At 50.0% G+C, this 25,448-nt stretch overlaps 10 protein-coding genes across 10 annotated transcripts; 7 read left to right on the top strand and 3 right to left on the bottom strand.

The window, feature by feature from the left end:
- Window positions 1-34: 34 nt before the first annotated feature.
- On the top strand, window positions 35-967 carry HO133_005185 (uncharacterized protein; the record flags this gene model as incomplete). The annotated part of the gene is made up of 5 exons (XM_037296097.1): window positions 35-168; window positions 305-348; window positions 403-487; window positions 536-622; window positions 772-967. The coding sequence occupies 5 exons, from the start codon at window positions 35-37 to the stop codon at window positions 965-967; spliced, it is 546 nt and encodes a 181-aa protein (XP_037148795.1).
- A 1,645-nt stretch (window positions 968-2,612) lies between these two features.
- Window positions 2,613-4,922, top strand: HO133_005184 (uncharacterized protein; the record flags this gene model as incomplete). Its single annotated transcript, XM_037296096.1, has 2 exons — window positions 2,613-3,156; window positions 3,211-4,922. 2 exons carry the CDS (start codon window positions 2,613-2,615, stop codon window positions 4,920-4,922), a joined length of 2,256 nt encoding a protein of 751 aa, XP_037148794.1.
- A 1,425-nt stretch (window positions 4,923-6,347) lies between these two features.
- Window positions 6,348-7,815, top strand: HO133_005183 (uncharacterized protein; the record flags this gene model as incomplete). Its single annotated transcript, XM_037296095.1, has 3 exons — window positions 6,348-6,772; window positions 6,898-7,493; window positions 7,541-7,815. 3 exons carry the CDS (start codon window positions 6,348-6,350, stop codon window positions 7,813-7,815), a joined length of 1,296 nt encoding a protein of 431 aa, XP_037148793.1.
- A 1,164-nt stretch (window positions 7,816-8,979) lies between these two features.
- Window positions 8,980-9,413, bottom strand: HO133_005182 (uncharacterized protein; the record flags this gene model as incomplete). Its single annotated transcript, XM_037296094.1, has 3 exons — window positions 8,980-9,177; window positions 9,239-9,352; window positions 9,411-9,413. The coding sequence occupies 3 exons, from the start codon at window positions 9,411-9,413 to the stop codon at window positions 8,980-8,982; spliced, it is 315 nt and encodes a 104-aa protein (XP_037148792.1).
- Window positions 9,414-9,786: 373 nt separating this feature from the next.
- HO133_005181 (uncharacterized protein) lies at window positions 9,787-10,548 on the bottom strand (the record flags this gene model as incomplete). Its single annotated transcript, XM_037296093.1, has 1 exon — window positions 9,787-10,548. One exon carries the CDS (start codon window positions 10,546-10,548, stop codon window positions 9,787-9,789), a length of 762 nt encoding a protein of 253 aa, XP_037148791.1.
- A 666-nt stretch (window positions 10,549-11,214) lies between these two features.
- HO133_005180 (uncharacterized protein) lies at window positions 11,215-13,101 on the top strand (the record flags this gene model as incomplete). Its single annotated transcript, XM_037296092.1, has 2 exons — window positions 11,215-11,356; window positions 11,411-13,101. 2 exons carry the CDS (start codon window positions 11,215-11,217, stop codon window positions 13,099-13,101), a joined length of 1,833 nt encoding a protein of 610 aa, XP_037148790.1.
- Window positions 13,102-14,856: 1,755 nt separating this feature from the next.
- HO133_005179 (uncharacterized protein) lies at window positions 14,857-16,052 on the bottom strand (the record flags this gene model as incomplete). The annotated part of the gene is made up of 2 exons (XM_037296091.1): window positions 14,857-15,085; window positions 15,136-16,052. The coding sequence occupies 2 exons, from the start codon at window positions 16,050-16,052 to the stop codon at window positions 14,857-14,859; spliced, it is 1,146 nt and encodes a 381-aa protein (XP_037148789.1).
- A 3,586-nt stretch (window positions 16,053-19,638) lies between these two features.
- HO133_005178 (uncharacterized protein) lies at window positions 19,639-20,386 on the top strand (the record flags this gene model as incomplete). Its single annotated transcript, XM_037296090.1, has 2 exons — window positions 19,639-19,873; window positions 20,202-20,386. The coding sequence occupies 2 exons, from the start codon at window positions 19,639-19,641 to the stop codon at window positions 20,384-20,386; spliced, it is 420 nt and encodes a 139-aa protein (XP_037148788.1).
- Window positions 20,387-20,437: 51 nt separating this feature from the next.
- On the top strand, window positions 20,438-20,793 carry HO133_005177 (uncharacterized protein; the record flags this gene model as incomplete). Its single annotated transcript, XM_037296089.1, has 2 exons — window positions 20,438-20,560; window positions 20,686-20,793. 2 exons carry the CDS (start codon window positions 20,438-20,440, stop codon window positions 20,791-20,793), a joined length of 231 nt encoding a protein of 76 aa, XP_037148787.1.
- A 2,676-nt stretch (window positions 20,794-23,469) lies between these two features.
- HO133_005176 (uncharacterized protein) lies at window positions 23,470-24,834 on the top strand (the record flags this gene model as incomplete). Its single annotated transcript, XM_037296088.1, has 1 exon — window positions 23,470-24,834. One exon carries the CDS (start codon window positions 23,470-23,472, stop codon window positions 24,832-24,834), a length of 1,365 nt encoding a protein of 454 aa, XP_037148786.1.
- Window positions 24,835-25,448: the final 614 nt, after the last annotated feature.

The raw sequence follows: 25,448 nt of genomic DNA, 5'->3' as shown, positions 1-25,448 counted from the left end.
TCAAGCACACCAGAATCAAAGGAAGAGACTTGTCATGGTCAAGATGCCGAAAAGTTTGGCCAAGGTGCAGAAGAAAGTCGCCAAGAAGAAGGGGAGCTCTACCAGTTTGCACGAAAATAGCAGAGATGCTCAAAAACTAAGGAGGGCAGGCGCCAGATCTGAGAAGCTGTACGCTATACTTTCTGAAGCAATCCTTCCCCATTCATGCTGTCTTGTGGGTCGTCAGACATGTCTCAAATAGTTCTCTGCTTCTAAGACGTGTCACGCGACTCAGAATTCCAACGCTGACTCCAAAATCCTCCAGGGATAAGCTCGCAGCAGCGAGAGCGAAGGCAAACCAACCTCATTGTCCAGGAACCCTTTCCAGATGAATATGCGATGCGAGATGCTGATTCCGCCAAGTGAAAAGAGTGGCCTACTTCCAGGGAGCAGCAAGAGCAGCTACCGCACCCCTAGAGGCGGAGAAACTCCATGGCCTCGTTAAGGGGTTTTTCTACATATCTCTAGCTTGGGGTTTCTCGCTGATGAATACCAGATTTCTTGGTCGTCACGACGAAGAGCTTGCAGAAATTAAGAGCCAGCGAAGACCCGGCCGACCTTCCAGTACTCGAGAAGACCTACTGTACGTATCTTAGGAGTCCGTGTTCCCTCTTTTGAACCAAATGCTGAGTCTTGAGACATGTCTTGCGAGTGTTCACTCTCTCGACGTGTTCCAAGGCTCACTATACCCCCCTCCAAGCAAGCGTTACTGACCCTGAGATCATAATCCAGACAGCAGTTCATGATGACGGAGGACCAAGAATATAATGGAGGATTTTGGATTCCAGACATGCAAGATGAGGGGAATCTTAGGATACTGCGCGAATGGAACGGACAGTATACTGCACTAAATACGTTCAAGTATGTTAGGCTGTCGAGAAACGGCACAATGCGAAAATCAAGCTTCCCTCCGAAGGGCCTTTCCTGACACAATATGATCATCTGGTCCAACAATAGTGGCCCAAGTGTATCCTCACTCAACGTTCATTCGATTGATGGTAATGGGGGATCATCGGAAGCACAGATCTTGTTCTTATCTCGCATGAGTTCAACATACACAAGCTGTACTGAAGCCTCAATGCTATGACATGGCGTCCTACTCTATCCCATCACTTCTTTCCAGCAGCAGTCTCATCGAAAACATACGTGAGATGGCACTTGCCACAATATTGGCGGTTATGCATAGCAGCCATGAAGACACCAGCTCCGCACTGTCAATCTCGTCAGCTTCGAAACCCCAACACCTGAATCCCACAGGATTTACCTCAGCGGTCGGACATTCTCTCCTCAGACGCTCGATTTTGCCATCCCCATCCACCTTGTAGAACTTGAGCACAGCCAACTTGGTCTTCTTGCGCTTGTGCTTGATCTTCTTGGGAGTGGTGTACACCTTCTTCTTGCGCTTCTTGGCACCACCACGTAGACGTAGGACGAGATGGAGAGTCGACTCTTTTTGGATGTTGTAGTCGGATAGGGTGCGACCGTCCTCGAGCTGCTTGCCGGCGAAGATCAGGCGCTGTTGGTCAGGAGGGATGCCTTCTTTGTCTTTGGAAAAAATTAGCGAGGATGGAGGTGATACAACACTAGAGACTTGAGCGCACCTTGGATTTTCGCCTTGACATTATCGATGGTGTCGGACGATTCAACCTCGAGGGTGATGGTCTTACCCGTAAGGGTCTTGACGAAAATCTGCATGATGGCCTGTGATATTCGTCAGATAGTATGCGAAGCAGGTACAACGAGAACCCGAGAGATCATGCGCAAGCTCACCTCGACAGAATTGTCGTCCTCAACCTTCAGCAGAGATGCTCGATAAAAGAGAAGATGGTTGAAACCCAGCGAAACTGTGTGGGTTCGCTAGGCGGATAAGGCTGCGCTAGCTTACCTTGAGAGCGCCAAGATAAAGACCAGCCACCTGTCCCTTTTGTAGTTAGCGTTCAACGTCAGATTTGCGCCCTGACAACCGGCTCGGCCTCTTTTTGGTAAACAGTTGCTCGACTTGCAGCAACCTACTCCCAAATTCCTTCTCACTCCACAAGCTGGCTTGCTCTACATCTACAAATCAAAAAACACATCATAATTGATCTCAAAGATACCAAATCTACTATTCGAGAAGAAAACTCCGACAACACACCAGGAGCATCCGTCACAGCACCTGCCAAAGAGTAATTCTTCGGAAAAATCCCCCATCTAATCTCCAACTGCGATAATACATACCGGCATTCGTCTGGGTAAAACTCAAAGCAAACGAGTCCAGCCCGGCCGACCGGCTTGCGCTGCACGAGGTACGCAGTCGAAAACCTGAGTTAGGTGGCATGGCGGTGGCATGGCCAGCGCTGACACAAGATTGACAGTCTCGAACCACGAAGGACAACTATTGCGCTCTTCGACAACAGCCCTTTTCGAACTCATCTTGCATCTTCATGCTGTCTCATCAGACTTCGAATCTTCTCCCAGGACGACACCAACGACAAAATTCGACGCCCACGGTATTCAACACTCCAAAGACCCTTCTTCCTGCAACACAACGACAACATGAGCCACATCGACGAGGTCTAAGCATAGATCAGTCAATGTCTAGCACCCAAATACACGACGAACTTTTCCAGCAGGATGAATTATTGACCGAGGATGAATATCATAACCGACAGCAACTAATCCAAGCACTAATGCGAGAAGTGCAGCAGCAGCACTCAACGGCTCGACCGGGCCATGAACAATCGGAAACACTAACGCGATCAATCCATCGACATCAGTCTCTAACGAACATCCAGCAGGCGCCATGTCAGGAACATGGTACTGGATTCTTTATGGATGGCCAACCAAATACCCCAATGACAGCTTGGGAGAACAGCAGCGGTCAACCACACTCGCTACAGGACGCATACAACAGTAATACTATGGACATGTTTCAATCTTTCGACTCGACCACCTCCGCTGGATACCTCGACGGCTTCGGAACAGGACACGACGAATATACAGAAAACATCCTACCTAATGAAACAACGAAAACAAAAGGTATGCCACACGGCCTGCCATCCCAAGAAGACTCGCAGAGACCTACCGCTAGAGATGGAACTCAGCGACCGTGCACACCTCTAAGTCAAATGAGAACGGGTCAGTGACAATTCTGACCATGGGTCGCGACAGCGAATGTTAACATTCATGCAGATTACTTTCCAATAACTCCGGCCACAACTCCGTTCTCACAGAATGCGCACACTAACAAGGCTCTGCAGAGTCGTACTGCAGAATCTTCCCCTACTCGAAGAGACCCAAATTTGACCATCAAAGCCTCTCATGCGATGCAACGCGGAACTTCTTGTCAAGACAACTTCGCTGCGATGAGGCAACATGCTATGAGCCCTGATGTTCCATCTCCTCCCAACACGGCACCGCCGCAAGGACGGCAGCGAGGCTCGGTCGACCTGGCAGCTTTCCCTCAGCCGAACTTCATGAACATGTCGAATTTGAAAATGGACATCCCTGGCAGCATTGGTGGGTACAATGCTTCGAACTATTCACCCATGTCCAACGCTGTTTCATCCGCCGTTACATCATTCCAATCTTCACCAGAGATGGCGCACATGACATTGTTCGAAGACATCAATGTTGGTGTCAATGGCCCACTCGTTGCGACCAAGCTATCAGGGCTGCCTAGTTCACAAAGTGCGGATGACCTTGCGGTCTATCCTTCTCCCATGAAAGAGGATCCATATCCAAGGTCCCATTCGATGTCAGAGAATGACACAGAAGATTGGATTGACACGGGTGTAACCTGTGATGATATCGCCTCGTTCATTGGATTACCAGAGGACGACAACAGATGGAAATGCTTGTACCCGCATTGCGACAAGAAGTTTGGCAGGAAGGAGAACATCAAGTCTCACGTGCAAACCCATCTTGGCGACCGCCAATTTCAATGCAAGGATTGCCTCAAGTGCTTTGTTCGCCAGCACGACCTAAAGCGGCACGCCAACATCCACAGCGGTGTTAAGTCATATTCGTGTCCTTGTGGCAAGGGGTTCGCACGACACGATGCCCTTACTCGACACCGACAGCGTGGCATGTGTATCGGTGCATTTGATGGTACGCCGAAGAAAGTCATCAAGCGAGGGAGGCCTAAGAAGCCGAGACCCGATACTGAGGAGAGACTCGAGAAGTCGGCAAAGACTCGTCAGAGAGTGCTTGAAAAGAGATGCCTTGGAGAGTATGCTTCCTCGGCGTCTGGCTCATCAGCCTCCTCATACCCTAGCCCAGAGCAACTCTTCGACGACATGGACTTTACCACATCGAGTCCGTCTCATGGTCATGAGTCTTTGCAACAGATCTCGGGCGACATTCCGGGAGACTTCTGTGGAGACCTCTTTTCATACACTCCACCCACTTCGCCAAGCTACAGCACTGGAAACTGCTTTTCGTCGCAGCATTCCCAGCATTCGCACACCCCAAAGGCCGTCAGCATGAGCCCTTCGCCAAAGCTTGCTGGAACTTCCGAAGAGCAACATGAGTTTCCGAAGAGCAACTCCGGATCCCGGAAGAGTTCCACAAGCTATTTCGGCACTCCTCCGGAGCTGGACCTCTCTTCATCATCACCAGCAGCGTCCAAATTCTTCGACTTTGAAGGCAGCTCTGACGCCAACTCTTCCCAGTCAATACCTGTGCTTTTTGACGAAAACCTAGATTTTTTCAAGAAAGACTTCGATTTGTCATCTACATTGAACAAAGCAGAACATACGAAGGAGGCGAACACAGAATTTCACGATTTCTTCAACGCAGAGCTCGAGATGACAGGCTTTGGTGGTGGGTCGGTGCCAGATAGCGGATACGAGGATGCCTGCAACTCCAATGACCCCTTTTCCACCGACTTCTTCGGCAGCTAGAATTTGAGATCAACCACATCATTTCGCCGATGAACAAACAACGTTCCAACCCCGCATGATCTTAGCGTTGGCGTTGGACGGGGAGATACAGTGAGGGACGTGTTGAAATGTAGAATGAGAAGGCGCTTGGGGCGACTGCCTCTGCGGGAGGTCCCTGCAATGAGGATGACAGTTGATCACTTTCAACAGATTTCTTCCATGTTGGAGATACAGCAGACACTCCTTAGGCCCAAATTTCGCAATTGTTGCAGGCTTCAAAGTCACAGACAGACAATTCAATGTACCATTAGCGGTAGATAGGAAGCAGATAAGCAAAATGCACATTGCGTTACATGATTTTGCCTACGGTGGTTATGGACCGGGGGTGCAACTCGACCAGGACGTTGTTGTAGATTGGTCTGCCTTTATGGTACCTGGTTGTGTATGCAGATTGCATGTATCGTACAGGTTGCGGAAAGTAGTGATAGGTGAAATGTCTGCTGTTCGATAAGTCGGGTGATTGCTTACATCTAGGTATCTAAGGAGGAGGGGGTGAGGGGGGTCGAGGGTATTTTCGGGAATTCACATGTTGCCAAGAGATGCACAACATAAGGCTGAAGTTGCGCGTTTCATTCATCATTTCGGTGAGAATCAGACAGACATGACGATCGCTTTCTCGCTCGCTTCGTTTCCTGCGGACGTGCCACAATAATGCTGATTTTTCGTAGAAAGGACGTCAAAATAGGGAAGACCGCTTCCAGATACAAGTAGGATGATGAGGGAAGAGAGATGCGAAGTCAAGTGTTTGTGTTGAAGGATCGAGGGAATTTGGCGCTGACTGCTGACTAAAGTACTGACTAGAAGTACTGATTGTAAAATGGTAGAATGGGATTCATCTGACTTGAAGCTTGAAGCCGGCCGTGCCGCTGAAATTACTTTGCAGCTGGCTTTCAATAATTATTTATTTATTTATTAAATCACTCATCCCCGAAGGATTCCCTCTGACTCTGACTCTGACTTCTGCTCTTTCTTTTCAAAGTCAAAACACAATCCACATTCTACTTTCTCTTCTTTTTAACAAGAAAAAGAAAAGAATGAACAAATGAACAACCGGAACATTCCCCGCAAAGTCTTGGCCGTCAAGACGTTTTCGGCTTTTTGCGAACCGAATGTCCGCGATTTAACTTAGTTACTCTTGTAGATCATCCGACTCCAAAACTCCAAATCTTTTGCTCCTACCAAAAGCACAACTCAATCCCTCTCTTCTGCCCACCCACTCACTCCAATCTCTTCACCTCTTCTCCATCTTCTCACACCCTATATTTCACTGATTAATTCTTCCTCCGCGAAAAAAAGAGAAGAAGAAAAGTTCAGAGGCCGTCGCGCTGTAGCAAAAGGAAGGGGCCCAACCGCCTCTCCGGCTGTGCTTCGGCAGGCCTCCGGAACATGAGGAAGTCCACTTTTCCTTCGCGGAATGACTTCAAAAAGACCTACTCGAAGATCCTGCTACCCTTCTCCTGGGCACCTTCGATACCCACCATAATACCCCATCGCATACGAAGGAAATTGCGGTCAAAAGTGCGAAGCCGACAATCGCCTTCAACATCCCTCGGCCACCTGGAGACCTCTTACTCGCCTGCCGACACTATAGAATCGCTACGCGTACATCGGTGGTCATTTTATGATGGCCAATACCTTATACTCATCGTACTCGGAATCTTCTCCCTATGCATCATACCATCGCCCGGTCCATTGATCAAGACTGCGCTTGCGACCCTAATAATCGCTGCCCTCATACTGCCCGTCACTCGCCAATTTCTCCTCCCTTCTCTGGCTATATGGTCATGGCTGGTTTTCTTCTATGCTTGCGGGTAAGAACTTTTCTTCTTGTGTTCGCGCCTTTCCATCTCCACCGACCGGGTGCCTCCCCGCATTGTTGCGGAGCGCAAAGCACGGGCTTATCTTTTGAACCACAGGCTAACTTACACTCCCCAAGGTTCATACCGAGCACTTGGCGGCCTCCAATTTGGGTCCGGGTCCTCCCAGCGCTCGAGAATATATTCTACGGGGCCAACTTGAGCAACATCCTCTCGGCACACACGAGCACCTTCCTCAGCATCATGGCATGGCTACCTTATGGCATAATACATTTTGGAGCGCCAGCTGTATGCTCAATTATCATGTTCGTGTTTGCAGCCCCAGGCACGGTGCCCATGTTTGCAAAAAGCTTTGGCTGGATGAACCTCATTGGGGTGGCGATACAACTAACATTCCCATGCTCTCCGCCGTGGTATGAGAACATGTATGGACTCGCGCCCGCCAACTATTCAATACATGGCTCCCCAGCAGGATTGGCGGCTATCGATAAGCTGTTTGGGATCGCACTGTACACTCCTGGCTTTACCGGATCGCCCATGGTCTTTGGCGCTTTCCCTTCTTTACATGCTGGAAGCGCTGTGATGGAAGCACTGTTCATGAGTCATGTTTTCCCCCGACTTACTCCACTCTTCGCGTTGTATACGCTCTGGTTGTGGTGGGCGACCATGTACCTTTCACATCATTACGCAGTAGATCTGGTGGGAGGCAGTCTACGTGAGTTTGCTTGCCCATTGTTTCATACTCTTGCTTACGGACTTTAGTCTCTGGAGTCATCTTCCATGTTGTCAAGTCCAAGTTTCTGCCACGTCAACAGCCAAACAAATTCCTTCGCTGGGACTACGATTTCGTAGAGGTTGGGGACGACCCAGCAGAGAAAGGCTATATAAGTCTTGATTCGGGGACAGAGGACGCTGACGACTGGACCGTTGGTTCATCGTCGTCGGTGTCGTCTGATTCGAGGAGCCCGATCGACGAGAGCGATTCCTGGGAAGGCGCGACTCTGGCTTCTCACTCAGATTCCGAAGCTCAGCGATGAAATTCTTCCGTCATACAACAAGATATCTCTCGGCGCCGTCATACCGCCGAGTTTACGGCTAACGATCACGCATCATTGAACGGGCGAGCGAGCGGATGTATCTTTGTAGACAAACGACAAAGGCTTCCCAACACGTACATACACTGGCCCACTTCTTGGATACGACCGGGCTTCTCTTTATATAATTTTTAATACGTTGCACTAACTGGGCCGCGCCCATAACGCTGCAACCCAGCCTCGCATAGAACAATCCGTTCGTCAGCTAGACATCCGCCTCCATATTCAGAGAACATTCGCTTCTACATACTTCCTGTTCGCTTCAGTAAATAAGGTTCGGGTCATTTCACATAGAGGCCACTGCATTCGCTTGGCAATTGTGCATACGGGATTACATTGGAGCAGTCGTGATAGAGCTGCTCCGGTCTGGGCATTTCGAGACTCGTGGCGAATTTACAGGCGATTTCCGATGCTTTCCAAGCATGATGACATGAAAGGGTTCGAACGTGAAGCTCTGGCATGCAACAGAGATGTCTGATTTGATGTGTACATAGCCTAATAGGTAGTCATAATCAAGGCATCGAACCCCGGACTATTCACCGCTGCGATAAGTCAGACTTTCATAATAAGCAGCCAATGTGGCGGTCTTGAGCCCCAGTATATGATTGAACAAGCTCAAGTAGAATGTTTTTGGTCTGCAAACAAGGGTCAAGTTATCTGACGTGCAAACCCCTGTGCTTTTGCATGAGCCAAGCAGACCAAGTCCTGAGTCTGCCATTTACTCAGTTTCAGCATGGTAAGCGAACCAACTTTTGGCGCTCAATCAAGGAAATTCACCTTCTTTTAATACAATTTTTTATATTTTAGTTTAAGACCAACCTGAGCGTGGAGGGGAACGCGGTAACGAATTCACTCCTTGCCTTTTACCAGAAGTGACCGTGCCGATGTCCCAATTCTCCGATAATCAATCTTTGGAAAACACACTGCTCTATGCAGAAAAAATTTGTTTTTTGTTTTTTAGCTTTATTTTCATTTTTGTTTGTTTGTTGCAATTTACACGGCTCCATTTCAAAGTCGATATGTAGACTTAGACAATAGGTACTCAGTGGTTGACTTTGAAAAAAAGCTCTCGCTTACAAGTAACATGAAAGAAACGCCACTCCGCTTCTACCTCCCTCTCATTACTTTCTCCTTGTCCTCATCACTGAACCCTTTCGAACCCTGTTTCAGCGCCTGGATCAACACCGGCACAGATTCCTCGCTAAAATCGGGGGCATTCCGCAGTTTGTCGATGTCGTCTGCGAACTCCGCCGTGACCCGTTTGATGTAGTACGATTCGAAATCCTCTTTGGGCGGTGGTGAGGCCTGCGATTCGGTCAGAAATCTCTATTCTCGCTTGACGGAGGGGACTTTCTAGAGGATATACCTCCGCTGTGGGGTCTTCTGCTGGACTAACGGGCTCCTCTGACTCCGTGATTGCCCGTGAGGATGTTGCTGGACTCGGGCTCTTGGGCTCTGGCTTCGGTTTCTTCGATTTTCCCTTGGGGAGTATGGTGAGCTAACATTGCAAATTTCTTAGACACTTGTGTGTCTCTCACCATGGCTGGAATATTTTCTCTACGGGTTTTAGAACTCTGGCACAAGAGTGATCGTACTCTAAAGGCAAGGTGTAAAATCATTTACCAAGCTCTCCATAGGGCTGAACAAGATGCTTTACAACCTGCCTTCAAAAACTCCCGACATCAATGATGTGTTCGATCGATGATTTCAGGAAGAAGACGTTTCAGCCGTTGTGATGCTGCAAATCGTAAAGTACCTTGCCATGACTAGATCTCCTGAGCTAGCTATTCCTTCATTCATTCTTCCACTCTTGTTCGTACAGAGTTGTCAGCTTGTCCATGCCAAGGCTACCACCTCAGTGAACCCCAACCCATTGCACCTCATAGGCCGCCAATAGACCCATCTCGATTGCCTCTAGCGGATGACTCCGTCATCGTACGGAAGAGCAGGTCCGTCGACTTCTAGGTTACTGGGGTGAGTGATCCCCACCTTCAAGCTTGCCACTGGAGCCGTCCCTTCCTCTCCCCTCAATTTATGCTGTCGTCGCTTCTCCCTCTCGACCAAAGTGACTGTCATGCACACAACCTGGTCCAGTACTGTTTGGTTGCTGGCATACTGCTCATCGACCTGGAGCTCCCCTAGCACGGTGCCAAACTTGATAACCTTATCGGAGAAGTTATGATCGTTCGAGTAGACGAAGCGAGCGATGAGCTCGTTCGATGGAGCCACTATTTCTACCAGCAAGTTGTCCACTTGCGATGGCTGCCACCAGCCCCATGGCATCCCATCAATGGTTCCGATAGTGCGTTGGGTTTGGTGGTCCTCTAGCCGAAGCTCTTCTACCTTCTTCAAATCGCGATACTTAATCTTGGAGACGGGATTGTGTTTCTCAAAGTTTCCTTCTGCGACCTTCTGAGAGATGTTGTTGTGCTCGCGGGAGATGGCAAGATCAGGCTTGTGTCCTAGGAAAGAGGTGCTGGTTGTTTCGATACTGTAGGTTGGATGGGCTGGGTGCGGCTGGTCGAAGGTAAGAATTTGGGCTTTTGAGGATATTTGCTTCAGATGGAGGGATTGGTAGGTCTTCATAGGCGGATAAGAAGCCTGAGGCGGGTTGGAGCTCGCTTCAGGAGAGCCTCCGTGGAGAGGGTAATTCACGGATGGGAAACTGCCTTCCATAATGACCACTGGGAGGAGATGTGCTTGAGCTTGTTTGTCTGCTTGGTCTTGCTTGCACGGTCATGTAGCTAGTTATGAAATGTTTTATGTCTGTAGGTAGGAGATGATTATGAGAAGAGAGAAATCAGAACGCTCTTATATATGCCACTTTCCTGGTACCGCTTTGACTCGTACAGAGCTTGCTGAGGCATTATCCTCGCTGTCGAAGCCATGAATAGCATCCACGCTCGATCTGCTAGCCCCATAGTGCGGACAAAGCACAGTTGGAGGCGGAGTCACTTGTGGTAGGCGATCGACCACGAGGTGGGCTCGTTGGACCCTGCATGCGGGGCAGCCCTGCACTTAGAGTACTCGTCGCTATTTTCGTCTCGGCAAGCATCGACACCAATAATGTAATCTTACATTATGTACCTTCTTCCCTATCCAAGAATCTCAGAATTCCCTCAGTCATGTATCAAAGGCTTACTCACTTGGCATCTCGCAGCTTTGTTGACCAGCGAGGACTGCTCCGCAACTCTAGATGGCGCAGCATTAGCCCTAGTCATGTTCAGGCATCTATATCGTATCATCGGAGAAAAGTCGCACTTCCTTGACATCTGGAGCTTCTCATCGCTCGCATATGTCTAATCACCCAATGCGATTCGGCGTATACCTCGCCAATCTTCAATGGCCAAACCAATTCAGGCAGGATCGCTAGCATCAGTCATAGAACTTGCAGATAATCCACCAGACCAGCCCCTACACAGCTTAACGGGCGACTTGCAACAGCCGCTTGTGCTCTACATCGCACGAGTGCCTGGATCGCACGGTATTTGCTTCTCGGTACCCGATGCTAGAAACATGGAGCTAATGGAGACGCCAGATGTTTTCCTTACTACCATGAAGCCTCAACAAAAGGTCGTTACCGCCCAAGACGTGCAGAGCTCGCTTTACTACATGCATGTGGACAAGCTAGAAGACTACGAGCTTCTCACCTCCTCTGAGGACTCCGAAAGTCATTCTGACGAGGAGGGTGGTCCTGGAAAGCCTGTAAACCCCACCAGTACAGGTGGTGTCCGGAGGAAACCGCTGCCACCAAGCTCGAGGCTTGGCTTAGGTGATCGTCTTGAACCTCCGACAGAAGCCAATTCCTATTTCCAAACTTATTCCAATAGCGCAACAGGCAGTCCGCAAGCTGAACAAAAACCTTCGAGCCAGGACAACGTGGCCGAGCATCGACGCTTGGATGTAAGCCCACCGCTGCCAGATCGAAAGCTTCTTGGGCCGCGTCCCATGCATCAACACTTTCTTTCCATTGACAATCCACCTCTCCAGGATGTTCCCGAGAAGCAAAATATTGATCTGAGGAGGTGGTCAGAGCAGCCTGCCGGGACACCTCCGAAGTTGCCTCCTCGGCCATTCTCTGGAGGCAACAACAGCGTCCCAATGGCTCCTCCTCGACCTCTTGCAGCGAGCTTGAAAGACTCCCTCGTTGCAAACAGTGTTCATTCTAGATTTTTACACCGCAAACCAATAGCACACTCTGTTTCGCAGGACTCGAAGAGGGTAACGAAGGACGGGTCAAATGCTAAGGATTTACAGGACGCCACGCTGTCATTGATCAGACGCTATAACAACGAGCAATGGACTGTTGGTAAAATATCGAGCAAGGACACAAAGCCTACAGTCAGTGGATTTGGCGAATCCAGCCATGGAATATCTATTCACATTATGACGCACGGATACTTGAGATTCGTTGATCACATCAATTCATTCGCCAAACACACACGTCCTGATACGGAGAAGTCAAAGGGGACTCGTGACAATCGCACGACCATCACGGCTGCAGAAGAGCAACTTTGTTTTCAACGCCATCTGCAAGTACCCGGACATGCAATGAGTTGGAACCAAAGGCGCAGACCCGAATCCATTGACTCCACGTTCTTATATCAGGGAACACGACCAAGCGTCGACCTTCCGAAACACAGCCACCAGAGCTTGGATTCTATAGCATCAGATCGTTCTTTTACAAATGGTTTGCCGGAGTCAAAGTCGGACTCTACAAAGGGTTACATATTAAGAAGCCCTTGGGATGGTATCTGTGAGTTCACGACAGGTGTGGCAGGTCGATCTTTCAAATGCAAGCATTCGTATGCCTCTTCGAGTCCAAGATTTGGACCAGGGATGCGTTCAGCGCAGGTCAGTGAATTGCGCTTCAATCTGCCAAGCTCAAAGACACTCGGATCTCCGGCTTCGAAAAGCCTCGTGCCTGGAACCCGAAGAGAGGCCAAACGCTCGTCCTCTTTGTTCCCGCATCAACATCGACAGCGCTCATCCTCTTCCTTTGAAGCCAAGGATAGGCATGAAGCCGGGTATTTTGCGCCCAAGGTCGAGTTTGAAGAGCGTCTAGATTTGTCGCTTGGGCAAGAGCACGCCGGTGGAGGGTTCGGAGGAAAGCAAGCGAAGTTGGGCAAATTGATAATCGAGAAGGAAGGTTTGCAGATGCTAGATCTAATAGTTGCTGCTAATATGGCTTTGTGGTGGCGAGTGTATGAAAGATTTACATTTACGTGATTGTATCTTGTCATGGAAAGATTACTTACTACATATCCTACTTCTTGTTGGTTGCTTCACCCGCTTCATCCTACCACTATTATTTTATGCGTTGTCGGTTGAGCTGTGCGCTCCACCCTTTGACCACTCTGGTGATTGGGCACCAGCGCCGAAGAGGCTTGGCATTCGAGTTCCTATTCAAGAAAGCTGCATCAATAGCATTCAGGAACCTGCATGAACAGTGTGGCAATCCCATGTCTCAAATTCAATAGCATGAATGCGCTCCACGCTTCACTTTCGGCACATGGTTATGGAAGTTCTCATTGGGCTGGCTTTTCCACAAGCCCACACCGCCTCAACGCATCGACTCTCCCATATCTCTTGAGACCATCACCCTCCTTCCTCCCACCTCGCTCCGAGCATGCCCCCTCCAAGCAAACGCTTTCACCTCAAAACCACCATTGCCCTTGCCAATCCACAATGCTCTCCCTACACTTCAACACGATGATCTTCCTCTTTACCAATACCCTCACCCTCCCTCTCCTCACAACCTCAATACCAGCACCCAACACAAACCAAACGTCAAAAACCCATCCCCCAGCACTAGCCCATCTCCCAACGTCAATCCTCCCGCACGCCCTGGAAGCCGACACATGTCCCACACCACCCACGGAATTCTTACCCTACGCGCCCCCACCCGGTTACACCCCCGCGCCTGGCTGCCCGCTGGCGAGCGAGGGGACGCAGCCGAGTGAGAACGATCCGCCGGCGGGGGTTTACGGGGGAAGTGGGAGTGGGAGTGGGTCTTCTGGGAGCACGGCGTCTGCGGAGACGAGTCAGGCGGGGAAGTTGAAGGCGATGGGTGCGGCTGGGAGGGTTGTACTGGCGGTTCTGGGGTGGAGGGGGTTGAAGTGGTGTGTGGGCTGGGGTGCTCCGTGAGGTGGAAGCTTGGGGCGAGAGCAAACCGTCGTGGAGCAGCTGCCTTGGTTGCTCGTGCTGGAGAGATGGACGTAGAAGGTTAAGGGTTCGTAGATGAGTTAGCGAAATGACAGGTGTCTCGGATCTCAAGCTACTTTTGGTGAGAAAGAAGTTTGGTAGATGCAGTGATGTAATGGCAGAGTACAAAAAGGCGGATTTGGTGTATAGAGCGAAGGTCGCCACTACAATAAAAGACAAGTCGGAACGGCACACATGAGACCAAGTATACAAAGAACCAAATCTGGTCCCAAGTGCTGCATGGGCGACTAAGCACTGCACAATCGCGGTCGGGGAATTTCCTACTTTTCTGTCAAGCTATCTATGCAAGCGTCTATCAGTACATGCATGTCATGCTCGCTCATGAGAAGGAAGGCAATTTTAGAAGGAACGAGGGGAAACATAGTACACTTCGTAGGCTATGGAACCTGTCGTCGACCAAATGACTGGTCGTAGGGCCATAGGAACTGTCATAGGCTCAATCACCTCGAGCTCGTATCGTACAATCCTCCCCCTAACTCAGTAAAGCCTTACCCATTCAGGTATCTAGCTACTCGTGGCGAGAAAAGGATATCCCGTCGATGTAATTATACAGTGGATCGATGCTCCGAGGCAAACGGACGATTGATTCAATAGCGGCTGGGGGTGACCATAAACGGAGACCACCAGTCTCGAGCTGAGAAGGCCATGCAGCTGAAAGTCAAATCTCAATGGTGATACAGTATGTCAAAGCTCGATGGCAGGGCCGACACTGATAGTGGACGTCTATGTTGAAAAGGTTCTGGCACGGTTTGAAGTCGTTCAAGCCGGAGCAAGTGTAAGCGCAGGCTTCGATGCAAGGACAGCCAGGCTGCTCTCTTTCTGAGCCTTCTCTCTCTCCATTTGCTCTTTGGCCGCTTTAGTAACACGTGGCTTTCGCCCTGGCGCTTTCGCTCCGTCTTTGGGGTTCGCAGCTGCTCTCGCAGCGCCTCTCGCAGCCCCTCCTCGCCCACGTCCAGTACCGCGACCACGTTTCGGTGGGCCATCGGCTCTGCAAAAGGTCAGTACATGGTCCATGGACTGGAAAACGGTGGCACGTACCTCTCAACCTGAGGCTCTTGTCCCGGAGGAACCAAAGGACCACTATACACGAAGAATCCGTCCTTACTAGCAGCAGCTTGCTCCTCCCAAATCATCTCCGTGTCGTCGATGAAGTCATCTTCCTTGTCGTACATGTCTTCCTTCATCGTCCTCTTCCTCGGCTTCTTCACCACACCGCCTTCACCAGTCTCCTCCCCAGATCTCTGTATCCTCTCGCCATCATTCACTCCTCCCATTTCGACATTGCTATTGTCAGCTTCCCCGTCGGAGAGATCGACAGACATTTCGTCGCCCGAGCCGGAGTTACCACCACTCTTATTGGCGTTCTCGAGAGCAGCGCCCGCTGCAGCAACTCGAGCAAGTCGTTCGCGCTGCGCTGCCAGGCGGGGATGCAGCGCGTTGAAGCCGTATCGTTCTTCGGCCAAGCGAGTGAAATTGACGTATTGATTTTCGCCAGTGAGAGGCACATTAAGAACGACTGTTGGCGCAGTCTTCTCTGGTCCGGTACTGTCAATGCCACCGCCGAAGATTGAGCCAGATAGAAGACCGCTGCCTGAGGAGATAGCAACCTGGGTCTCTTTGGGACGAGCCGGTTTGGGTGAATGGGATGAAGATGAGACAGCGGTGTTTGCATTCGGGCTTGGCTTCTTGATGTTGGTGCTGGTCTTGTTGACAGGTGCGCTAGGCTCATCTGTGCCGATGTCCATTACGATGATTGTGTTAGAAGTTGATGTATTCGATATTGCAGGGACAGTATTTCTTGGTGAAGGGCCGGCGGGCTGTTGGGTGGTGACAGGCAAAGGTGGAGATAAGCGCGGTCGCTTTGGCTCAGGCGGCGATGATGCTCTGGTGTCATTTTCGCGTTTTGGTGGCTGGAGGTTCGAGTACAAAGGCGGTGTACTTGTTTGCTCGATCATACTATGTATGGAGGGCGAGGCACTCGCGCTGGGAAATTTGTAAGGCCTCTGGGGCGTAGGTGTTGTTACCAATGGAGAGCTTGGGCGAGGCGCTACAGTAGAAGATCTGATTGGGTCGTAATTTTGGCCACTCGCTGGTCGTGTAGTGGGCAGGATATTTTGGTGAGAAAGAATCTGGGTTGTGGGAATAGCTTCACTATTTCCGTTTTGGTGTGCGGGGTGGATAGCAGGAACACCAATATTTGTTGGCGGGAGCGGGGATCTGGGGGGAAGGGACTCAGTGATTTTGAGTTGGCGGGAAACTTGCAGCGCCTCAGCTTCTCTTGCGTTCTGGTTTTGCTCAAGCTGCTTCTGTTGCCTTTTTTTGAACTGTTCTGAAGTACCTCTGGCAGCACGAGTTTTTTTGAGTTTTTGTTCTTGACCATCAGTGGCAGTAGATGCATTTTCATTGTTGTTGCTGTTGTTGCTGTTGCTGTTGCTGTTATTGTTGTTGCCGCTTGCCGGTTTGCTCTCAGGGTCTCTCTTTTTGCGAGGTTTCCTTAGAGGGGCAACTGCAGTTTTAGCGCCGATGGATTTTGCCGATTTCAATCCTCCTCCATCATTTCCTTCAATCTGAACATTTGGGGGCAACGAGGCAGTATTAATATGAGAGTGTGTTGGTGTTGCCGTTTGCCGTGTTGGCGAATTGGGCGAGGGTGGAGATGACAGACCAGGCGAGGTGCTCTCCCCGCGATTTGCATGATTTTCTCTTGCTGCCGACATCTTGCTCCACAACCACCACAATCACCGAACTTTCTGAAGCAAGAAGAGTGAAAAGAAAACAAAAAGGTCACAGGAGGAAAGTGATGTGAAGAGTGTAAGCCTGATAATATATCTGAGACGGCTTTGTTATGGTTGGGCCGGTCACGGTGATGACACGTTGTGCACTGTGAACGTCGCAATAGCTTCCAAAAGTGCGATGACAGGCCTTCGGTGGGTTTGAAGGGGAGTGGGCGACGGATCTAAGGCTTGAGTGCAATCTTGAACTCTGTCTACCGAAGCTCTGGATAGATTAGCCGAGCATACACCTCAAAATTGGGGGTTCCGAAGTATGAAGAAGGCGTGTTAAGGGAAGAATCAGGAAGATGGGCGGCGGATGAAGGAGTAAAAAGAAGAGAGAGAAGAGAAAGGATGAGAATGGTAGAAAAATTGGGGGATATGGGGCTTGGTTCAAATTCTTTGGGCGGAAGGAGGCAAGCACTACTAGGTAGGTTTGACACAGCACAGACGACTTAAAAGCATCGGTAGACTGGGGGGAACACATCATCTGAATTTCTGGATTCTGGACTCTGGATTCACCGTGGAGCTAATTAGATGATTTACTGCCCGTGTGGAATTGGCTCAGGCTGGCTATCTGCCGGCGGCCTAGGAAGGAAAGGAAGGAAAGGAACAGTGTGTGAAATACGTGACCACCTCAGTTGGCCGAAGACTAGAAGGGCAAAGCTCTATCCTCATACACCATCAGACCTCTAATAAGACGCAACCTCGTAACCAAGAACCTAGGGACCCAAGGGGGGGGGGGGAGAGATGGGGGCAAGCCTTTCTTTTGCTGACTCCTTCCAATTTCCAACCAATTACATGGATTTAATCTGTTCGCCAAAGATAGTCCCGGGGTCGTGGCATTTCCTGCAGATCATCATAAGCAGAGCCTCTATCGTCCTTGACGCAAGCATTTCTTGCACCCTTCCAGTTCATCGATCGAGATATCTATCTATATATAGATATCGGATAATCAATATCAAAGATTCTGATAGTCAAGTCTCTGATTGATGCTGGCTTGGATGAGATATCTTGGGTCGTCGTGAAGTGCTTCCCTTCCCGCCAATATGCAGCGCAGGGATTACCTTAGAGAACTTAAGTACTTTAAGAGCTTTGTGGTAGCGTGGCGTCGCGTAAAGCGGCTTAATTCTTTAAAAAAAGAAGAATAACGACTTTTAGCTAGCCTTCCCGACAAACTTTAATTTTCCGTCTTACAAAAATAAGGTACCTTACTTACTTGTACCTAAGCACCTAAGGTACCTTCAGAGTACCTTATTCTTGGAGGTATTCCCTTACCTTTCAATAAGTATATCTACCTTTACTCCTACCAACTCCTGCCACTTCATCAGAAGCTTAGGTTGTGAATATACTACATTAACCAGAAAAGCTCATCTCATCCCTCCTTGTATCTAAACCTCCTCATCATAGATCGGCGCACGAGATGACACGACTTTGAATGGGGAGACGCATAAGGTATCCTTATAGTTGCCAACGCAAAATTTCCTCCAACGGAATCAAGCATAGGAGATGCTCGGGATTGCCTACTACTCCTATTACCATGTCGCTAGATAGATACTCCTTCAAATGTCGTAATTGATACTCTGACAATTGTCCTCGGTTTGAATCCTACTGAATGGTTCGCTCCACATCTGTCCGCTGCAGTAGATTGGAATTCAGTCTGGACTGACAAATTTCGCTCCTCTTTGAACGATGAAGCACTCTCTCAAATTTTGTGCAGAGGTCTAACAATCCGTGAAAACATTCTTGCTGCTGCATCACATGGACGCTGAGGCCTCTAAATTCAGAACTTTTCCGCTCATATACATCGCTCTCGTGCCATACGGGTGCGACAGACCGGCGTCATTTGATCATCTGCCTTGCACACAACTGGAGCGTCACTGACAGCCAATAAAGCTACCTTAGTGAGATTCCCTGTGTGAAGCCAGCACGGCGAGTCACGAAACCTCCACTATATGTTACACGTCAACAATACTTGTATATGTACGCCACCAGGCATCTGCTTCTCCATCTAACTGTCTATAGCATCTGGTACAAACCCGTGGTTGCGCAAACGCATGAGAACAGCCATGTCTCAAACCCCAGAGAAGATGTACGAGGACAACATGCTTTCACATCGAAGATCCTTAGATAATGCATATCGACCGCATGGCCCAAGATGACGAGCATAGGCAATCATTCTCTTTTGTCCCAAGACGACACATGTGGACAGGAGTCTCTCCAGCTCCAAGTTCGCAAAGTATGCATATGGACAGCTGACACTCTTCTCCTGGAGATGGTTACAGCCATGTCATTTTAAAGGAGTCGTCGATATGGACAGCTCACCACTCCGGGGGTAGTACGCATGGACAGCCTCCAATTTCGAACACCACCATCTGAATCCATTCAGGTCATCATACGGACAACATCTCGCTTCAACTCCCGCTGCCTAAACCTCTGAAGATACTGTTCACGGACAGGCTCAGCTTTCGAAACCGCGGATTGGCTCTATAGAGGTCATCATATGGATGGCACCTCATTTCGACTCCCGCCGTCTGCGCTTCTGGAAGGAACACAGATGGACAGCTTACCTATTCTGTTGACTCATTTTGGTTGTGGGAGAATGACAGAAGTGAACATCTTACCCCTGCGAACATCGCTATTGTCAATTGTTAGCACATTGAATATGGACAGCTTCGCTGACTGCTAATATTCCAGCGTGCGTTGCTCCCAGGAGTGTCTCAATCCATACAGTAACATCAAGAACGCGAATAAGCTTGGGACCACCGGAATGCCAAAGGAAAAGCGTTTTCGTCAGAATGAGAAGCGGCTCGCTAAAGCCTATGGCAAAGGATTCCAAAATTGCAATCCTCGGAGAGAAGTCAAGCAGCTCAGTATCACCAACGTCATGAGAGACAGAGTTTGCGCTGTTATTAGGTCTGCCCGCCACGAGCATGAGGAGTACCATGAAGCGGAGGCTCGAGCGTACCACCCATCCATCAAGCACCACCCGAAAAAGTATCCTCGTAGAGCCAGTGGCGGCACAACTAGGTAGATACGAACTATGCGTCACGCGGAGATGTTATGCAAGTCGTCAGAGCGGCGGTCGGGCGTGACCGACCAGCAGCATCTACGTCTCTTCAGCGAAACCCCTTGTATCTCAATCCGAGCCACGAGGAGAGGAAGCCAGTCGAGTGCAACCCGCTGATCATATCCAACAATAGACTACGAGAGACGCCTGGGACAAGCACCCAATTAATGGCGATGGTTGTCACTGTGCTGTCATGGATCTCATGAGGAGCCCCTGCATCAAAAGGTGGGACGAGGTGGGATAATCATAACCCTCATCCAAAGAAGACAAGAAGGAAGGCTGGGTCGAACATTCAGAAGATGAGGAGAGAGACTCAAGGGGTGAATCGGAATCGGCCGCCGATTCCAAGGTTATGGGCAAGAAGGAGACCAAGGTCAAGAAACCCAGGATCAAAAAAACAAAAGAGGATGACATAGACTCCACACCCAAGAAGGACGTCACCAAGTAGAGGAAAGTCAAAGTCATAACGGGAGGGCGCTTTGCTTTCAAGGATCTCATGATGGACGGTGAGAACAACGAGTCGGACGCCAATGCCAAAGAGGAGGCAGTTGGAGATGAAGGGGCTTTTAATGTTCTAGATGACACGGATTGTCGTCATGCTAATGAAGCAAACGGATTTACGGTGATTTAGGCGAAGACAAGATGTGATACCAAAAGCTGACGTGACATACCTGCAGTATTTGATGTCCATACGACACGACTTGCTTACCAGTTTTACGAGGAGATTGCTTTTGACTTTTTGCGGAGACAGAACCTGTCAACGCAGTCTATTTCGTCGTACCTAGCAAATCTGCGGAGGCACCACCTGTTGGCAAGAACTACCCCAACACAACTGGCATTTCTACAGAAACGTGACGTGCAGCTTTGCTACCACTTGGCTTGAAATCTAACGCAACGGAGCAAGGACTTGAAAGACGTTTCTGCGTCCTCGGAGATAGTTCTTATTCCAGTAAATAGTATCATTTCAAAAGCATCTATAATTCTCAGCCGACGAGTGCCCTCCTGATGACACCCTACACGATGATGCCTTTCCAACTGGTAATACCCATAACTCTCATTTCGTCATCGACGCATACCTCGTACGTCCCCCCCGACACGTTGCCTCGACGTTGTTGATGACCGCTGAAACTAGGGCAGCTGTCCATTCAGACGTTTGCACAAATGTCGTCATTGGTGACAGAAACAGGGGACAGGCCACGAGCCAACGGAGGCGAGCTAGCAAGAGAAGACACCGCAGATAGTCGGGAGGGCGAGTGAGGCCTGAATGCGAGTCCATATGGCTGCGGGGTTTGGGATAGGCTAGAGGCAGAGTATGGCCTGAAGCCAGGTCTACCTGGCTGCAAAGCCTTCGGATGGACGGGCTCTTGATTAGCAAGGTCAGATGACGGAAGCTCGTGGCACGACTGGGGTAGGTCCGAACTTGCGATTTCGGGGAGCGCGGGGTGGTTTGGAGGAAGCTCTTGCGGTGCCTTGTCCTCTTCGTGATCTTCTTGAGCGCCACTTGTTGCAGAATAGCTCTCCAGTGGTATTTTATTCTCTATGCAAGGAGCGAAATTTGTTGATCGAGGGGCCCGGATTGGCACTCTGGCCTCTTCACGAGGATTGGCTATTGTTGGGAATTCATGAGATGCTTCGTTCTCTTGGCGAGAAGCTTTTGATACCGTCGGGCTTTCAGGTACAGTGGCTGTGAGATGTAAATTACCGGAACTAGCCGCAATTGTAAGGCTGTTCAGTAAAATACCTTTGATGCTTCCCTTCCCATTTGTTCCAGTTGAATCTGACCCTTTGTACGCTTGAGACTTTAGGCGGCGATATAAAAGTAGCACTCCGATGAAGATGACCCCCACAGCTAAGACGGCGCCGACGACGTCTCCTACTACTCTTCTTGTCGAATTCTTCTGAATGGGCGATGGATTGGTAATGGCAGAATGAGCGGCTCCTGTAGTACGGACTGGAGTCGACGATGCAGCCGTCGAAGTAGAAGATGATGTCGTCGAAGAAGCCGCAGCAGGAGCGTGGGGGATTGCTGAATACAGCGGGTTGTCCGTTTGGTTTAGGGAGAAAATCGCAGCCGTCAGGTCACTAGGCGGACAGCCACCAAGGCAAGGGTTGGACAAGCAACAGCCTAGGAATGGCGGTGATATATTGGCACAAGACCACCAATCACCCCTCGTACATGCTGCCCTAGTAACGTAGTCGTAGTACACCTTTTCGAAACTTGCTGGTAGGAGATCCTCTTGAGGGCACCCGTTGGTGCAGGTACTGGCAGGGCTGCCATTTTCGCAACAGCCAAGGAATCTCTCCCCGAAATCACACGCATAAAACGTGACATTGAAAGGACTTGAAGCGGCGATGCGTGACTTTGCATTCATGATGCAGGGTCGAAGGTTGCAGCTGAACGGTGCAGAAAAGGTAATGACAGCTTGCAGAAACCAAAGTCAATCCCAATGCTGCAGTTGCACTGCGCTATTGACTGTCGGACAGCTGTAAAAGCCAAATGGCGGAAAAAGAAAAAATGGAGTGGTTGACGAGAAGAGACATGCTGTACTCTGCCTGATAAAGTCAGCATGAGACATGGACCATCTGTTCTTTGTGCCTTTTTCCGCGGCTTAGACATTGATCTTAATTTGCAATTATGGACGGGCCTGAGGTTGACCGACAAGAGCTCATCTCCCTGACACCCTCACACAAGCCAGCACTGGAGGGAAGTTGGTGCGGATGGCTGCATTGATAGTCGGTCTTGTGCAGAAAAGCAACTCGATAAGGAAACAACAAGTATGGAGTTCAAGGATAAAGCCCCGAAAAGCCGTAGTCTTGAGGATGAGCATCAAATCTGCTGAGCTCGCCATTGTCGTCATCGGTCTGCGTCACGCTTGTGTGTGTGTCCACAATCACAAGCGGGCAAGCAAGAACAGGATGGAGCAAAAGAGGAGAGAAAACGAGTAAGAGATATCAATGATCGAAGCGCCAATCCGCAGCTTGCGTTCCCTAGCTACTGCATACTCCGCGCTACAATTCGACCTAGCAAGACGGGGATTCGAAGACGCCACCGACAGAATGATTAGCGATATAGGAGAAAAGTGATGAGGACTAGAAGCTCTTTATATGTCGGTTCTTTGCTCTATTCTCTTGATCTGGTAAAAGTAATGGTCCATGATGACTGCTTGCTTGCAAGACCACTGCCCCTAAAGCGAGACTGTTTAGTAATAGCCAGCAAACAACCGAGGGACGGTTTGGTAAGAACAAGGTGAAGCTATATGTCAATTGGTCGTATATGGTGAATAGTACCTTTGATAGCAGATAATTAGGGCATGGCGAAAGGATTAGGAGAGTTTGATTTTAAAGTGTAAGGTACCTTAGGCCTGCAGCGCTAACGTTACGCTAAGCCGCTTTAGGCCGCCAAGCTAGAATCCTGAACAGCATTGACGTCCACCAGTCTGACTTATAACGCACTCGAACATTCGCGATATACAGTACTATCAAGGACGCTGGTGCGGTATAACCACTCTGATCCTCTATACCGAGTCTACCATGGCGGTGCGCGGTCAACGCTTCCATATTACTTTGGACTCAGACGAGGAGTCTGATGGAGTCAACTCCTCCGCACCAGCGCAGGTACCTGGCTTCAATTTTGGCCTTGTAGGAGATATCAAAGAGCGAACGGCCTCGTCAAATGCCAAACCCCCAGCACCACCCAGAAACAAGGGTTCCGAGGCCGGTTTCCCAGCACACAAGATCAGGACTGCTCCCTCGAAGTTCAGGCAGAGGAGAGAGAACCATGCCAAAGAGATCAGCCAGCCAAAAAGACATGCCGGCCCCACCATCGCATCACCATACCTCGCACAGCTAGGGAGCAGTAATGGGAATGGATCTACAGCGAGTCGGCAACAAATAGATGTGACGGACAGATCAAAGGATCCTTCAATCGACCAAGAGAATAAGCAGCGACTCGCGCAAATGTCCGACGAGGAGATCGAAGAAACCAGAAAAGAACTCATGGAAGGACTGAGCTCATCACTCATTGAGAGACTGCTCAAAAAGGCGAATACTGACGAGGGACGAAATGATTCAAAGGGTGAAATAAACCCAAATCAGAACGAGGCACCTTTACCGTCGAAAATGTCCTCGAAGGAAGTTACATTTGAAGAGACAGAAGTAGGAGAGGACCCAATACCTACAATCCAACCAGCGAGACCAAATCCCCCACTGTCCTCAGATCCAGACGCTCCACCCCTGCATCCACCTCCAGACCTACAGCCTGCCTCTCAAACTCATCTACCACCAGCAGCACCACCAGAATTGCATTTCCCCCAACCACCCAAGCCGCCAGATCTCGACCCTTCAGATCCCAACTTCCTCTCCGCCCTCCACTCAAATTATTTCCCCTCTCTGCCATCCGACCCCTCCACCATGGCCTGGATGACTCCCATCGACCCTAAAGTAGAGAGGGGATCTGTGTACTCTGCAACCCAAGAATCTTTTACACCGTCCTCTCTCCGCTTCGATTTCCGCGGCCACCTGCTCCCACCCCGCCTCTCCGCCCAGATCCCTCCAACAAAAGGTCTCCACCATCACGCCCATGCTCCGTCCTCCGCTGGCTATACAATTCCTGAGCTTGCACATCTTGCGCGCAGTGCTTACCCCGCTCAGCGGTGTATTGCGTACCAGACGCTCGGCCGGGTACTGTATAGACTCGGCAGAGGCGATTTTGGGCGGGAAGGGGAGGATTTGTGTGAGGGGCTTTGGGAGCTGATGGATCAGGGGAGGGTCGTTGAGGGGATGGTGGCGGCGGCTGCAAAGGGCGAGGAGGGAGGAAATAGGAGCGTTTGGGTCACGGCTACGGAGGCCAGTTGGTTGTGGCGGAAGGGGGGTGGAAGGAAGTGGAAGGGCAGGTGACGACGCGAGAGGACCACGAATTACGAAGCAATGATTACGACTTCATGAAAGAGAATAATATCAGAAAGTCTTGTATGTTAGGGCATCCTAGCGATGGCTTTGTAGAATTACCATGGTGGGTCATCACCCATAGCTTTGCTGATAACCCTGACTTGTCTCCTGCCCGAGTGGCATGATTGTCCGACTTATTGATAATGTGAAGCGACAGCCCTGCTTTACCCCATGGGTGGGGAGCATCCGTTCATACACGAGCTCACCAGGGATGGGAACGACGAACTGAGGCTGGGGCTCATCTTCTTGGGCAAAAGTCTTCCACGACATAGAGATAGAGAGTCAGTCACACCGTACAAGTGCGAAAACTGATGAATCGGCGTCAATTAGCTGCGAATAGTAGTCACAAGATGCCTTCCGCGCCGACGTATATACGACTTCGGAGAGCCTCCTTTGCCCAAGCGAACCAGTGTTAGAGATCATCAAGCTTGCAAAACGAATGGGACACCGTAGAAAAGCAACGCCGACCGCTTCGGTGCGCCGCCGCTGCAAGAACCTCTCCCTCGACGTAATTATACAATCTCCGTACGCTCGTGTACAGGTTCTCAGCGTGCCAAAGCCCT

Source organism: Letharia lupina (assembly GCF_014066315.1).
Source record: "Letharia lupina isolate WasteWater1 chromosome Unknown contig_20, whole genome shotgun sequence".
NCBI classification, from domain to species: domain Eukaryota; kingdom Fungi; phylum Ascomycota; class Lecanoromycetes; order Lecanorales; family Parmeliaceae; genus Letharia; species Letharia lupina.
The sequence above is the reverse complement of the archived record's forward strand: the minus strand, read 5'-3'. Positions and strand labels throughout refer to the sequence as shown.